A 17,247-nucleotide genomic window follows, 5' to 3' on the forward strand; every position below is an offset into this window, starting at 1 on the left:
AGAGCGGATTACATTCTTGACATCACTGTGCCAGATGTTTATGACTAAAATAGACAGAACAACTAACCTCAACACTGAGTCAAACAATGCATATGGCCTAAAGTTGACACTTCTTTTCCCATCTATGCTTGAGCTGACTCCTCTGTTTTAATTGGAAATATTCGCGTTTGCCTAATGATCTCCCCTGTTTCCTTTGTCTCTAATGTCTCTCTCTTCAGTCGGAATCAGAGCTGCTGTCTCCATTACCTTGTTCAGGAGACTAAATTGACTAGCTTTCTCTTGTTTTCACTTCATTGCTTGCTTCGCCCCCCCAAAGCTTTGGTTTTTTCCATTCTCCTTCCTGCAGCTTCTGCTCCCGGCTCTCTCCAGTGAGCCAGTATAGCGATCAAATAACCGATAAGCCGCCCACTGTAACATACACATTAGCATGATTAAATTGGCCATTGTCTGTTCATTTATTAAAAGCCTCTCTGTGCTGGGTGGGAGGTCTTTCTAGCCAGTGAACGGAGAAGGAGAGAGATCAGATGTGTGCCCGGCTGTACATGGTGTGTATCGCTGTCGTGTGTGTGTCTAAGCCTGACATCACCGAGGCAGAGAAGTTAATGAGGGTTTCAGGGGTATTTCTGACACAGCGTTGGCTTCCTGTGGGGAATTTCAGGTGATGTGATGGAGAGCGAGCCTGTTGAGAAGCGATAGCAGGGCGGGAAAAGGCTGCGGTGGGCTCGGCTCTGGCAGTGGCTACACAGGAGATTTAGGGCTTAGGCGATTGTTAGACGGGGCTCAGTTTGTTTTGAACTATGGGCCTGTGTTTTCCGCGGGCTGCTTTATGTGGACGCTGACTCTTTCCCCCACTTTGTACTGCACTCTCAGCAGTTTAAAAGAGGAGGATTAGACGCAGGAGCGTGCCTCTCTCTCGTCTGCCGAAGAGCACTGCCGCCTAATCTCTGGCGCTGAGGAGAGGGGATTTGGAAGAAATGACCTGTGCTCACTTCACTTTCTCTTGCCTCTCTTCCTCACATACCCTCCAAGTTGAGTGAAAACATAGTGCCGCATCCTTCCCTTCCTTCCTTCCGTCACTCCCACTCCCGCTTTTTTTCATTTTCCTGCTGGATGACTCTACACTCATCAGCATGCAGCACCACGCGGCTGCTCCTCAGGACCAGGCAGACAGGCAGGCAGACTTGTCAATAAAGGAACAACAGTAGCAGGGCACCTCAGCGAGGCCTCCAGCCCTGTCACTGATGTCTCTCTCAGCTGCCTACACTCTTCGCAGTTAATGAGCACGTAATTGTTGAGCAAGCAAAAGAGAATTTGGGGAAGCGAGGAGGGAAGAGGGCCACGAGGTGAGAGGTGTAATAGAGAGAGAGGCGAATGAGAGGAGAGAGAGGTGAGAAAAGCACAAGGACAGACTGTTCCAGGGAACAAAGGAAGACATAAAGTAGCCAATTTGTCCTAAAATGTGTGGCGCAGTACAGTCGCAAGAAGAAGGGAGGAAGAACACTGTGTCTAAATCAGTGGGGCAGTGGGGGGAATGCTGCTCTGTGGGAGCTGACATTGAGAACAGGCGGGGGGAAAGCAGTTTCAAGGACAACATGGAAATATCACATTCAGTCGCTACAAGGCAGCCGTGAGTTGTGGCGAGGCCGTGCTGGAGCAGGAGAGCAGCCAGGGAACTGCAGGAGAAAGAGCGAGATCAAGGACACGTAGCAATGTTTCCAAGAGATTTGACTACATGAAATGATAGCAGGCGACAGATGCACTGCGTGGGAATGCTGATCGAGAGGAGAAAGTTGTTGACCTTACTAGTATTGGCATGGTACCAGGGGTTTCACTTTGATGCCACAAGTATTTCCAGCATATTTGGATTCCAAAAGCAGCAAAACAAGGCAAATTATCAAGCAGTGTGTTGCCACATTGTATTAAAGACATGCCTGTAGCACATTTTGTATCATGAGTAAAGAATAATTCATGGAGACAAAATTTTGTCAACAATAATTGAGTAATTTTAAAGTATAAGGTGTAGGATGTCAGCTGATGCAAGCTCCAAAACTGTGGGGGCAGCATAACCGCTAACTGCTGCTTTGCTAAAGCTATCTTTGGCTGTAGTAACTAGCCATTGTTAGCAGGTTAGCTCAATTAGCCATGCAGCTAAGTGGCCCTATTAGCTGATTCAAGTCCTCCTGGACCTCAGATCATAGGGGAGTGTCCGCGGACTATGGGGCTCAGCCACTGCCTAGTAAACACGGCTGGGCCAGGAGAGGCATGAAGTGACAGAGAGAAAAAATTGGGCGTTTAGAGTCAGAGTAATTACTCTGTGATTCGGTGATTGGGGAAATGACAAACCAGGAGTGTTTTGTAGAGTTTTATTTTGTTCAGCATGAGGAAATTAAGCTCTTTTTAGTTCAGTAAAAGTGAGAGACTTCAATTCAGAAGGTGTGTTGTTGTATTTTCTGTTTTATTAGGAAAAGAAATGGAAGAACATTTACTTTCTTGACAAGTTTATTTTGTGGATTTATTAGACTAAAGGCTAAGAGAGCCTGTGAAGCGTAGAGAAATCACTGCTTGCAAATACTTTCCGCTGAAACTACAAAGGCTACTGCCTCTTGCCGTACAACGTGACATTGAGAGGCAATGCAAAGTTAGCTGGCTAACTTCAATAGACGTTTTTGACAGAACATCAACACTGTTGTTTCTTCAAGTTCTGAAGAAAGATCTGTCCATATCTTACATATCGCCAAAATCACTGAGGCAAAAATACCAAATGTTCCCTGATTCTCACATGTGACACACTGAACACCCATGAACTCTGAATCTTGTTCACAGGAACATTTTCATCAAGTGTTAACTGTGAGACAGTTTTAATCATTCACACGTGTGTTAAAAGCCCTGTGGAGATGATGTTCGAATGGGTTTTCAGAGTGCAGAACTAATTTTCATCACTGCCGTATGAGGTCTTATTACATTTTCCAGTCATAGTGTCGACGTTCAAACTGACTCTGATTACCATTTGGAAGTAAGTTACAGATGGCGGCTGAGTTTGACTCCCAGCATGCAGTGCCACTCTCCCATGACCACCCAAGCTGATTTTAAATGAATCTGCGCTCTGATTGCCGAGCTCCACGGTCCCTTTTCTCCCCTGCAGACACCGAACAGTAGAACAGAGACACAACCCACACGTCTGCATTAGCTTGTGATGCTCCAGGCAATGAAAGGGAGGCCATCTTTAGCAGGAGGAAAATGATGGATGTAATGTAGATATGCTTATCTGTCATTAAGCCCTGCTTTGCCCTCCCTCCACCACTCTCCAGGGGGAGGGTGGAGGGATTTCAATCAGACTAGTGAAGAATATAACTCCACAGAGACATGCAGAGGCCAGCAGCTAATCAGTCATGTCTCTATGGAGAAGACACAGACTTAACAGCAGGAGCATCCGTCTCTAGGCCTGTCTACTATACTCGCTTTTAGTCAATCGTCTGACCTTGCTCCCCCCACCTCCTGTGTCTTCCCTACAGTGTACGGCCCGAGTCAAACCCCTCTGCGGCATCCCACTAATTCTCCGAGAGAGATCCCCGAACCAAACCAGCACCATGACAGCAACTATGAGGCAGATACATTCCCGCGCCCTTGCATGACTGGGCTGCAGTGTCCGCCTGTCAGCTCCCAGCACCTCAATAATAGCGCAGCGACGCTAAATAGGCTCCTGAAACATAAGGACGGGATGTGATGAACACTGAAGGGTAGGTGGGGAATGGAGGGGGCGGGGTCCGGTGAAGGCGGCTAGCTGCTCAGAAGGCACTATAATTAGCCGCGGAAGATCAAATGACTTTTAATGGGTTTGTCTGAAAACAGCAGACTATTTCAGATTTGCGCTTGCAGCTATATTCATATCTCATCAAACTAATGGAATTCTCTCGAGTGCTTGATTGGTTTTTATCTCAGATCAAAATGGCTGATAGAGGTGCACGGCTGCGGCATTCACGCTGCAGATTTGTAATGACAAAAAAAAAAAAAAAGCGCCATTTCAGGGCACTATTGTGTAAAATGGAAATGGTTTTACAAAAACGCTACACACGATGTCAAATGACACGAGTCGTCCTTCAACTCAGAATTCACGGTTTGATGCACAATCATTGTTGTTGTAGGACTCACATCCCGCTGATGTTTCAGTGCCGATGGTCTTATAATAACTTCTTGTGACAGATAATGGAAACCTCTACTGGTCATTAGTTAGAGAATTAATCAGAGATACTACAAGGATAATATCAGGGTCATAGCTCAGCCACGGCCAGATCTCAGTGGAGAGAGGTCTGGTGCAGAATGCTAAATGTGCTGCCTGCAATTAGGCTTTGAGCATGCAATAACGCACAGTTACACACACTCAGCCATGAGACACGCTTGGGGAACTTCCAGTGCAGAAATAATTAGGTGATTAATTGATCAGTCAATCAAAGGAAAAAGTTAACTTACAATTTGGACGTTTGGGTTGTTTATCAAGCAAAAAGGGCCAAACATTTGCTGGTTCCAGCTTCTCGAATGTGAGGATTTTCTGCTTTTCTTTGCATCATGTCACAGTAAATTGGGCAAATTGGGCAAAACAAGCGACCTGAAGAGGTCATATCAGGCTTTGTGATGAGCTCTGCACAATCAGATCGATCGATTAATCAGCGGCCATAGGTAATCTTAACAGTATAGGTTTAACTTGGATCTGATAGTGGCCGATGGTTATGCAGCCTCCACCCAACACACAAGTGACTATTAAGTGATCAGGCTTCCCAACTACAATCAATAACTTTGAGGGAAAATTAAAATAATTTCCAGCTAGATTTTTTATGGATAGTTTGATGTTCAGCTCCAGATTTATTTATTTGGTTATAACTTCGACTAAATGTTCAGTTCAACAGTTATCCAGTTTCTAAAAAGCCAAAGATTATGTATTTCTGACGGGCTCAAATGTTTTTTTGTGTTTGTGTGGTGGTGTGGGGGTGGTATCAGCGGATTAATTGGTCCTCCTCCAAATAATTATTATTATATCAACCCTCAAAAATCCACTATCAGTCGACCTCTACACTTTACACAATTCTGTGAGCTCTCCATTCATTAACAAAAAAACGAACATTTAAATCAATCGACAAAATAATCATTGCTCGCAGCTGTACAACTGTCTGCTCCACCTTCTTGACTCCTGCACGGTTATTGTTCCTGCATAATAAAACTATATTCATAAATACTTGTGTAAAGCTGATGCAGGGGAAATAAAGGGAAGCACAGACTGAGGCAGGATGGGGAGTTGCTGCACTGCTCTCGGTAAAATTATACGTGCCACAGTGTGTTTGTGTGTGTACGTGTTTCCTTTATTTCCCAGGGTTTCCTGCTAGCATTCAGGATACATTAATTTCCCCTACGCCCTCATCTGGGGTTTTCTATTTTAGACTGAGGAAATTATGTCCAAGAACTCCAGCCGGGCTCTCGCTCTAATTTACATTTTGGCTTCTCCTTAAATTATACAATGCACAAACCTTCTTTTTATTGCTTGTGTGAGGGCAGGGAGGGGATCTGTAGGCTTTGGCTCTCCATCGTGCATGAACACCTCTCATTGAATTAATTATAGTGTTTGACGGTAAGAGCTAAAAAATAAATATAGGGAGGAAAACTCAAAGGAGATTTTTTTTCATTAAATTTCTATTACAGGAGAAAAATCGGTTCTGATGAAGTCCAATGTGGAAAGCTAGTTTCTTCCTTTCTTTGCTCCTTCATCGGTGAAATCTCCCCTGTGTTCTGTCTGCGTCCCAAGTGGACCATCCTACAGAGCTGCTGTTTGTCCTTGGCCACCTTCTCCTTGAGAAAGTGCTGTATCAGACAGGCTGCTAACAGGGACGTCACATAGCTGGAGCACCAGCGGCAGCGGCAGCAGCAGCACAGGCCTCTCTCTGGGGGTATACAGTTACACTGCACTGCTTCTATCTCTTACCGTTCTGACATTTTCATTTCCTCCCACTCTCCTGAGGAAAAAAGGATAAACTTTTAAAAAAAGAAACAGGATGGACTCCCTGCCGCTGTTGGTTCCAGTCTGGATGATACCATTTCCACGACAGGCACGGGGGTAAAGAGATGAGGGATGTGAAGGGAGCTCAGTAAGCAGGAAGACGAACAGGGAGGGAGCTGGAACTAACATGTTCTGTTTTCCCTGGCAGGGGTATTTGTGCAGCGTTGCTCAGCAAAACAGAGCAATATAGCAGCAAGGCAGCCTGCCAATCATCCAGCCAGCTTATCAAGGCAAGAGCACCACCTCCTCCCCCAATCTCCTCTAGCTATAAAACTATGGTACTCAGGCAACAGGCACACTAATACCTTTAAAACTAAGTTTTAAAATAAAAACGCTGTCCAGATTAAAGTTTTAGCTCCATTTTAGCTCTTTTCTCTGTCCATACTAACCATGACATACTACCATACTTATCGCTCAAATAATGGCTTGCCTCCTTCGTGGCTTATAAGACCCAGGAAGTAAACATGGAGGTCTGTCTCATTGTTTCCAAAAGAAAAACTGTGCCAGCAACGTTTCCAGAAGTCTTCATTTTAGGGGTCCTAAAACACCAGACGGTCCTCAAATGACATCCTAAAGCATAATGAACGTGATGCCAAGACACAAAAGGTGTTGAAGTTTCTTAAATGCATCGCAATGCAGATTTTTGTAGACTACAACACTTATGATGAACTGAAGATGGATTTATGTTTTGTTTTTGTAATGTTTTTATATTGTGGACTGTTGTGGTCTGATTTTTGAAAATAACTTTCTGAATAACATCTAACGGTGTGTATTAATTGATGAAAACTAGCTATGAGTCGTAATATAGAAAATCGAGGACGAGACGCATCGAGAACCATTATGGATTCAAATCGTTGACAGGTGAATCGCACTTAAATTGAATTGTGAAGCCAGTGAAGATTGACGCGTCTACACAAAACATTAAAAAAAATGCCCCCCAGCCAGAGAAATAAGGACAGACACACAAATATACACACAAAGACAGACAGACAAACAGACCCACCCACACACTCAAGATCTCACACAGAAAGAGCTGAAGACATAAATCAACAAAGCACTAAGAAAAGACACATCAATTATAACTGAAGTTTGGAAAACTGGGTCTGATTTGAATGCTCTTGTTCGACAAGAGAGACGAAATTCAGTTGAAGATTGGGTTCAAACACAAGTAAAGAAAAAAAAACAAAAAAACCCGCCCTTGAGTAATTTATGCTCTTACATTTTCTGGTGCAGTTGAGCATGCAAACAGTGGGAAACAATGCCAGGCACACAGTTAAACTGGCTCTTTGATTCGTAGCTGCCTGCCTCCATTCTACTTCACTTTGTGCAGGCAAAAAAACAGGAGGCAGACAAAATCAGTGCACAGGCCTCGCCCGGGCCTGCGTATGACTCACTGATCTTACAAAACTGAGAAGCACACACCTGCATAAGACAAGGAGTGGACAGCGGACATTGTCCTCCTCACGTATGGACAGACGGGGACTGAGGAGGAGACAGGCGGGGCCATAGGCAGAGGTACAACTCATAGATAGCACACCAGATATTTTATTCATGGGAAGAAAAACCCAAGCAGCAAGAGTGACTCACTGTCCCACAGGGACACACACACTCACACACACTAGTCGGGGGGTGACAGGGTTTAACCCACCTACATTGACTGCCTCCTCATTCTCAAACAGAAAGCACATTAAAAAATAAAGTCTAGGCTCCTTTCAAAGGGATTAGAAGGGATGTTTTTGTCTACCGAATTTGCCCGAGTGTACAGTCACTCTCAGAGCGCTATCACAAGAAGCGAGCCGCTCACAGAACAATACAGTGAGCCGTTTGCACTTCAGGCTATGCATTCCTGAGCACTCTGGCATATAAACTGACAAAAGGAATTCTCATGCAGCAGTGCTGAGCCAGGCTATTGTTAAAAAAACCCACACAGACTCAGGTGTAGTGCCGTTGGATGAGGATTGCCGAGGCTGTGCAGATTGGCCTACATATGGCGGGAGGCCTGGCGCAACTTAAGCGATGTGCAGTCATCAGTGTGCCGATCTGAACCCGCTCACTCCTCGCCAAGTTCCTGCCGCCCAGGATCTCTCGCCGAGAAAAACTGACTAAATATGTGATGAGCTGAGCTGTAAAAGGACTCAGGCGTGCAAACACACACACACACACACATATTTCAAAGGCACACAAACATTTTCAGTTGCAAAAAAAAAAAAAAAGGAGGCAACTCCGCTCACTTGGGATAATTAGAGCGCACGCAGAGCCTGGGAGACAAAGCTTGGCATCGTGAGAACAAGGCCCGCCTGATGAGGCCTCTCTATTTAAATCCCCGGGATGAGATGAGTGTGTCTGTCGATGGAATCGCTCCAGGAGACATGCACGGGCTTGGAGGAGAAAACAGCCACGGCGGTGAAAAGAAGACGGAGAGACAGACGGAGACAGAAAACTGCAGATGAGCCAATAGGCAGGAAGGTATCTTTGAGGAAATGAAAGGACAGAGAATAAGGGCTAAGATTCAATCAGACATCCCATCCTACTGTTAGTCATAGAGCACAGATCAGACTTGAGTGTTGAGTGAACACCACTGAAATTACACACAGGTGACTCACTGCGCTCTGTGCCACTTTGAAGTCAGTTTGCCTCTGCAGGGCTTGGAAATGAGGGTTTGACTGAGTGAGTGGGCGAGTGGGGGAGTGAACTGAGTGAGCGTATGAGCAGATGGAGATGGGTAGGGCTCTAGGATTAGTACCTTTCCCTTTGCAGATCTATAAGCACCAAGTGTTTCTTGTCGCTAAGAGGATTCGCAGGGATACGGGCCTGTCCCAACAATTGAAAGCAAGGTTTTAGGCGCTAATCTACGAATTCACGGGCGAGTGCAGCTGATTCTCGGCTGATGGATCACATGCCGCTGCCTTCAACTTGATTGACACGGCAGAGCGTGGGGTTCAAAGGGGCAATCTTTCACAGCTTAGAGGAGAGAGAAGACGCTTCCTACAGACGGCTTTAACTGTGCCCCACCACCCACAACGATGCATTGAGAGATCATTATCACATGCAAGTGCCGCTGATTGTTGTTTTGGGTTTTTCTCAGGCGTGAAACGTCGCCAGCGATCTGCCCGTGCACTCATCTCTTCTCGGTATCTTGATCACCTCTGTATGGTAACGACACCCTGGGTTGTCCCGTCTATTCAGGGGCACACAAAAGGCCCTCGTAGGGAACCATTCAGCCCTGCTAACGGACGGCTCCATAGCACCCGCCCCGACAATCACAGCCAACTGAGGCCATTCATTCGCATGCAATTGTTCACTATCAGCCCATATCCAGAGCAAATACACACAAGGAAGCACACAGGAGCACTTTAATATCAATGCTTGCCGACAAGCACACACGGCCAAGCACGCACACAGACTTTGGATGATAAGGGGAGGGAAAATGCTGCTGCAAGAGGACTGCAACCAAAGAGCAATAAGAACAGCAGCACAGTCATTCTTTGGGTTATGCTGAACAGAATTTTTTTTCTTGCTGCACAAGTATCCAGCCTTTCTGCACTTCAGTGGATTGGATCAGCTTGTCCATTGCTCCAGGGTCACTCTGACATGCACGTGTTTGCAAACAGAACACTATAAAGCCAAAGCCGATCCAGCAGGATGAGTTAACACGCAGATTTCATGTGTTCGCTGCTGCTACGGGCACGCTTGCCATATTTTCTTCCAGGCTCACTAGCAGGAACATTGTTTTCAATTTCTGACAGGCATAAAAAAAAAACTGATGTTGTGTTACGTAACACTCGGTCATATTTGCGCTATGTGTCAGAGCTGTGATAATCTCTTCTTGCTTAAGTCAGCGGAGAATAAAATGTACTGAATGCATTAACTGTTCCAGATATTCTGTATTCCATTAATCCACTGGGAGCCATATCAGCGAATGCCTCAGTGTGATGCAACTCTCTGGGTAAACCTGCTGTGTGGCTCGAGCCTGTGCCGTATTTCTTAGCCCAAGGAAACACACAGCTGCTCAGCCTGGATACACAAGCGAGGGGAATTTAAATAAAACCCTGCCGTTGTTTTTTGGGGAAATTATAAGGCGAGATGCAGAGAGTAAAGAGCATGAAATCACCGGGGCAAACCCTCTTTTGAAGCCACTGCAGACTGTAAAGCCTTGCACAACACAAAGATGCTCAGATGAGAGCGGGGAAAAAACACAGCTGAAGAAACAAAAGCTCACAATCTGGTGCTCTCACAGGTAACTGACAAAACAAAACCGTTTACACAGCTGAAGTAGCTAGCTAATCGCAAAGCGCTTTCAAAAGGAGGCACTGCGAAACAAAAGGGCCACGCAGTCACCTCGACTATCACAAGGAGATGAGGAACCATGGAGGGAGAGAGGTGGGCGAGAGGGAATAAACCATCCCTGACCAACAGCGAGCGCGTCTCCGAGGAGCTCTCACAGGCTCGTAAATTCAAGCTCAAGGTCCAGGGGAGCGAGTGCAGGCAGCATGTCAGCACAGCAATATCTACCTCGGTTGTGTGTCCACAAGCTCATCAGCAGGGCCGAGTGTGCACAGTGCACACACCAGCAGCTTCACTGACAAACAACAGCGAGCAGTTGTTTTTCCTGACACGGTTCAAACAACTGAGAATTACACAGGAAAGAGCAACACAGCTTTGGTTGCATTATTCTCCTGGCTGAGAAAAGGACGGTTTGATGTTTATCTGGATGCTTGTAGGACTTCCTGAATGTGAATCTGCAGGCTTTTGCTTTGGTTAACTAAAGATAAAACCGAACGCTGTTTATGAGCAGCAACGCTTTAAATCTTCAACATTCGCACAGTCTGCTCCGGGGCTGCAACTAATGATTATTTTTATGGTTGATTACTCCGTCTCAATTAATCGATTAGTTGATTCAGTGCTTCCCAAAGCCCAAGATGATGTCCTAAAAAATATATATTCAGTTTACAGTCATAGAGGAGTTCAGAAACCAGGAAATATTCATCTAGGAAGCTGAAATATCTTTAAAAATGTCTCATCTAACTTTGTCATTCTGTTATTTTCATATCTCAAGAACCGTTCATCCGATCTACTTCACACTTCGCAGGATTATCGCTGAGGACCAAAAGAAGTGCAGTGTCAAATTTGGTATTTGATACAAGTGATCTCATGGGGAAGCAGACCTAAACTGAATGGAAATAAGTGCGGTGTGACAACTTGCTGTAGAAACGTGTTGCAGTGAGAAAAAACAAAGGCAGAAGGTTAAACGAGTGGGGAGACACGGTCAACACAGGTTTTCTATTTTCCGTCAACAGTCGCATGCTAGCTGACATTAGCTTCAAGGTCTACAATGTTTACCGTCGCTTATAACAGCTGACAACATTGATTAGTTGTTGAAGCTCGTCTTCTCTTTGTTGCGTCGTTCTCTGCTTCCTCACTAAAAAGGTGTTCATATTTGTTTTACCCCGCAGCTGGTTATTCAGGTGTTATTACCGCTTCAGTACTAAGTCGTAAGTTTCCTGTAGACGGGTGCAAAAGAGAGATATGAATATCCATATCGTGTGTTTTCCTGCAAATGAAAATGCCATCAAACAAAGACACAAGCTTTGTCCTTCAGGAAAAGCCATTGATTAAACCACAGGAATCCTCAGCGTGCACCTTAACAGTCAAGGCGTACAGCAGCCACCATAAATTTCTCAATTTAATCTGGGTGACTGATGAGGAAAATCCATTGATTTCATCCATTAATCATCTCAGGAGAGTCTGTACAGTATCGATCAGCGCGTCTGCGCGGTTAGGAAGGTTGACTGAGGAGGCAATCATTGCAGAGAGGACAGCTCTTGTGGAGAGAGTGCAGCAGCATAGATTTTTGTTGGGGACATAATAACCATTATTTCCCCTCACACACACACACAATGCCAGCCAATACCGCCTCAAAATGGCCGAGGTTTTTTTTTTGTGTCGCAAATGCAGGAAAAATCATTCACTGGTAACCACTTTGCACTGCGCACAACAGTGCCAGGAGGAGACGTCTTGTTAAAATGTTTTGTCATGGTTGCTTCAACAGTGAGCAGGAGCAGTTGTGTTTACCCTCTGAGGGGGTGGGTGGCTGGGGACGAGGGGACGGGGGGGTGTTTGCTCTGAAAATGGTTGCATTGTTATCCGATGACACACACGTCTGACACTGCAGGCATCAGTGTGCAGGCACAATAACTGGTGAGCCAGCAGGAAAATAGGACATCAGGTAGGTGAGGGGTGTGTGCACGTGTGTGAGTGGGTGTGTTTGCACAGGAAGACACACATTTTGGATCCGATTAATCTCATAGTGTTACAAAATGTAGTGGAAACCTTTCAAAATAAGACTTGTGAGTACGAACAGGGGCCTGGACTGGAATGGGGGGGGGGCCCATCCTGTTAACACAGGAAAAGCTGGACTTTGAAAACATTACAAGAGGATTTCCTCCTCTGGGTCCAGACAACAACACGCATTATAATATATAAGAGGCAGAGCAGACAGTGAAGTGTCTGTGATCCACTGCAGAGGTCCTGTGTGTCCCCCAAAGGCCTGACAAAGCGACAGCTGTCTTTCATTTGATCTCTGCAGCAAAAACCCTGCAATAAATCTTGTTACAGCAGCTTCAACTCACACCAACAAACTGCAATCAGTGCTCAACACCGAGCCGAGGACTGACCTGAAAGCAAGCTCATTAATATTTAACCAGATCTGATATCACAACAGCCTCCGTGACCACGAATCAAACATTTTAAAAACATTATACAAACATGTTTTTTATGTAAAAATCCTTCAGCTGAAATCAATCTGATCACTTCTCACGAGGGGATCAAGAAGTCAAAGCCTGATAAAAACACACATTTACATGAAATGTCCTCGTCCATACATGTCTCCTATGAACCCGACTAACATTTGCTTTTTGCACAATCAAAACACACTGGTGCTGATCCAGGTCGGACAAACGTGGCTCAGGATAAATCCGGAAACATTTCGGGTTACGTACCTCAATATAGCCGGCCAGCGCAGGAACCACAATGCCCAGAATGAGGACCGATATCGCCGGGACTGAACCCATCTTCCAGGATCTTATGCTACTGTAAATAACTTATATCCTGAGAGCTATACGCGTGGAGAGACGTCCGGGAGAATAAAGACAAACCTCCTGAGGATATGAACGTGAGAATGAGTCCCGGAGAGAGACACGAGTCCTGCTCCTCCGCTTGTTTTGTTACCCGAGCTCGGCAGAAACGTTGGAGGGAGACGGAGCGTCGGTGCCTCCTGTGAAATGTGGACTGACTGTGTGTCTGTGGCGGGTCCGCCTCTGCTGCCTCCTCCCTCCTCTGAGCCGCCGAGCCTGTGATCCGCGCACAGAGCGGCTCACTGCGCCACCTGGCGGCCGGCTGCGGGAACCACAGCCCGGACACACAGCGCGACACCGGACCGATCGATAATAATACCGACGTGATAACACCGGTTTTTATGGAAGTCTGTTTACTTAAATTAAAGGACAAAAATAACTGAAAATTCAGCTTTAATAATTAAAAAAAAAAAAAAAGCCTGTATACATTTTAAATTATGAGAAAAGACCTATTATTATGGGACAGAAAGCCAAAATTATACTGATTTTTTTATCTCTAATTTTTACATTTAAATCGATAATTACGGTCTTTTAATTGTATTAGTAACAATTAAAAAAACTGACAAAACAGTCCAACACGAGAAAATCTGCATAATGATGGATAATGATGAAGATGATGATGAAACTGTCAAGAAAAACTCCCTCACAAGTAAAAGTCAATTCAAAAAGTGTAAAAGTATTATCAGCAAAAAGTACTTAAAGCATAAACGTATGCATAAAAAATGCCCAAGTGAGTGGTATGATTATATGTTTTATGATTATTGTCACTGATGCGTTCCTGTGTGAATAAAAAAGTACTTTTGTAGCATTTTTATTTACAGATTGAATACAGTGCATCATATTTTATTTTTTATTTAAAATCTTAATCAGCAGAATACCCAGGAAATATAACTGTTGAATAAAATAAGTGGCAAAAAAGGTACAATATTTCTCCCTGAAGTACAAAGTACATCAAAGTACCATCACTAATAAAAATAAAAACAGTTTAAGAGTCCAAGCTGACTTCTTCTCAAAGATATTCAGGTTACAATTATATAAAACAGGGAAAAGCAGAAAATCCTCACACTGGAAAAGCTTTTAAGTGTATTTACTATTAATATGTGCACACCTTTCTTATTTAAAATGTTTAATGCAGGACTTTTACTTCAAATGTGGTGCTGTAAGTAAATAATCTGAAAAAGAAAAGCAGAACAAAGCACCACTCTGGATGATAATGTGTCCGACACAGCTCTTAAAGTTTCAGTCAGTTTAGTTTATTATCCTTCTGGAAAGTCCCTTTGTGTCTGTGGGGACAGGCAGACACATACAACCACAACAAGACATTAGTTCACAGCAACATCACCAGTAATAAATAATTAAAAACAACAAAATAGGTGACACACCCCTCATACCACAAGGCTTTGTTTAACAGAGCTACACTGGGAGGTTTCCTGTGCCTCCGTCCTTTTGTCCTGCTCTCACTCCTGTTTACGCCTGCTCGTTTTCAGCTGGCATTAAAGATGATTGCAATTAATTATCTTCCTTCAGAGAGAAACTTGGTTGAAATCTAATTTCTGTGAATTAGGCCGCTCTTCTTTCATATTCACAAAACATTCTGGGTTTTATGAGGAGAAATAACGAGCAAATGATCCAGAGAAAACAATTTCTTTCTTTGCTTTGAAGGCAAACGTGATGAGCAAAGATTTAATTTTCTTTGTCCAAATGGTCGGATTAATAAGGACACACACACACAAACACACACACACACACACACAGCCTTTTATAATTTGATTGTTTTGTCCCCGACTCATTTCTTTTCTCTCTGGATTGTCGTTTGTGTTTCTCTCTGATGGCTGATTGAAAACAGACTCATGTAGGAATGATGCAGGCTGAACACTACGCTCACACTCGTTATTCAGTTTTCATCTGCCGTTAGACGTGTTAAGTCGAAAACCTGGAACGAGCCAGCTTGATCCCAAGACACCAGAGTAAAACACCTCTGGAAATAAAAACAGAGCGGAGAATTAACTGTCTGTTACAGCTCCTCACTATAACAGCTCCAGAGAGAATAAGTCAAAAACTCTTTGCAATATGTGTCACTTCACCTTTCTGTTTTTTGCTATAGAAAATTTTCATTTTTGTCTCAACAGAGCCTCGAGTAGCTGCAAGTTGATCCGACTACAGTGTCCACAATAATCATTTAAACAGTGTATTATAGAAAGTCTCTAGTGTTTCTGAATTACTAAATTGATTTTTCTTCTAAATGTTCTTAATCAGACCGTACCTCAAAACTTTTTTGAACAGATATCATGTAAGAAGTATAACAACATCATAAACCCATAAATGTAGTCAGTATAGAGGATATCACAGGATATGTAGTCTAATTATTGCCTGTATCATAAAATGTCTGTGTTCAGTGGTCCTACCAGCTTCAGGAGGGAGTTTTTCTAAATTAAGCCTTTACTGTATCTTCATTATGATGTGTGATTGTCAGCCAGGCTGCCACAGGTAACAACACATACTCTCTTTTGTTGTTAATCTTCTTTATTTCTTTTTATAGAGACAAATTCACCTTTTCTTTGTGGAGTTTATAGCTGTGGGAAGTGTGTAATCATGACTGTTCAGTGCCCCCTAGTGCTCAGAGTGTGTAACTACATGTCTGTCTGATTTATTTTGAAAGTATCCACCAGAAAAGATGATGGAGGTGATACCTTTTAACTTTAATATTAGATATATACTGTCCTGCTCAGGTAACCACACTGTTCATTGTTTTATTTTGAGTGTCTTGATGCTACTGGACTGCATTTGTTGTTATTTACTTTGAACAAGAACTGTCTTGAAAGTAATGTAAGTAATGTCATTTTTTTTAAAAACATGATTTGATATTTGCACGTTATTTAATGATGCAAATAGTGTTCATTTTAATAATGTACAATTGTTCGTAATCATTAATAATGTACACTATTAGCCTAAAACAAATAGTTACTTCCAACATTATTATCTATCCTTGTTTATACCTTTTTATAAAATAAATAATCACTACTAAAATGAATTTTATTCCCATTGAGTCTATAAACTGTGACAACTGTAGGACTTTAATTTCATGACGTTTGAATTTGTCCGGTTTGCCCTGGTTTGGCCACTATATTTTGAAAAGAGTTCACCGGAAGTGTTATTGACGAATGTGCATTGAGGATAACCTGATTAATTTAATGCTGCATTTTCTGTCTTTGACCACTGGAGGGCAGTGAACACTCATGATTAAATACACCCAGTCAACAAAAGATTGTTTTAGTACAAGCGTTAGCTCAAGACATCTCAAAAAAATCCGTAAATACTTCGTGGTAAAATAAATAAATCATATTTGTCACTGTGTTTTGAAAGTACGAATCGGAAACTCAAGTATATCATCATGTCTGCATTGACGGATTTGATACAGCAGTACCTCAGTGTGACCACTGGAGGGCAACAAAGGCAAATAATAAACACACTCATATGTCTGGTCTGCCTCGAAAGTAACGACCTAAACTCTCTTAATAGGAGTCTCTTGATTTATTATATGGCAGTTATATATAATTTGACATTTGCATGATATATGACATTGAAAGTTTTAATAATATACAATTATAATTATTAGTAATGGACACTAATAGCCTAAAAAAAATACAGTAACTTCCAACGTAATTGTTCATCCTTGTTGATACCCTTTATAAAATAATGAATCACTATTAAATGTGGTTTTGCTGCTGTATTTTTAAAGTATTCACCGGAAGTGCACCGTCATATGTGCATTGACGCTAACTTGCTTAATTTAATGCTGCAGTTCCTCTCTTTGACCACTGGAGGGCAGTGAACACGCGTTATATTCACATTACATTGGACAATATATTCATATCGTCTGTTGTAATCTCCACTGTTGTAAAAGACAAAAAAAAAAAAAGTGTTTTAAAGCAGAAAAGATTGTCAAAGCTAGCGATGCTACCAAAAAGTATACGTATATAAAAAAAAGCGAAGCAGTAGAAGAGGTTTAATTCAATTGGATGACTGCCGCGTTTGAATTTTCTGATTGGCTGTCCGATAATTGATCAACAA

General features: G+C 43.1%; 1 protein-coding gene across 5 annotated transcripts in view; it reads right to left on the reverse strand.

Moving 5' to 3' along the window:
- The window catches only part of aplp2 (amyloid beta (A4) precursor-like protein 2), a 61,234-nt gene extending 47,901 nt beyond the window's left edge, over positions 1-13,333 (reverse strand). For all 5 annotated transcript variants that reach the window (XM_084352117.1, XM_084352116.1, XM_084352114.1 and 2 more), the window contains exon 1: positions 13,042-13,333. In XM_084352117.1, the coding sequence (XP_084208243.1) occupies positions 13,042-13,113 (72 nt within the window). In that variant the 5' untranslated portion in view covers positions 13,114-13,333. The remainder of the gene's footprint in view (positions 1-13,041) is intronic.
- Between the last annotated feature and the right edge of the window lie 3,914 nt (positions 13,334-17,247).

The sequence above is a fragment of the Pagrus pagrus genome (assembly GCF_965226575.1).
Source record: "Pagrus pagrus genome assembly, chromosome: 4".
Classification (NCBI taxonomy): Eukaryota; Metazoa; Chordata; class Actinopteri; order Spariformes; family Sparidae; genus Pagrus; species Pagrus pagrus.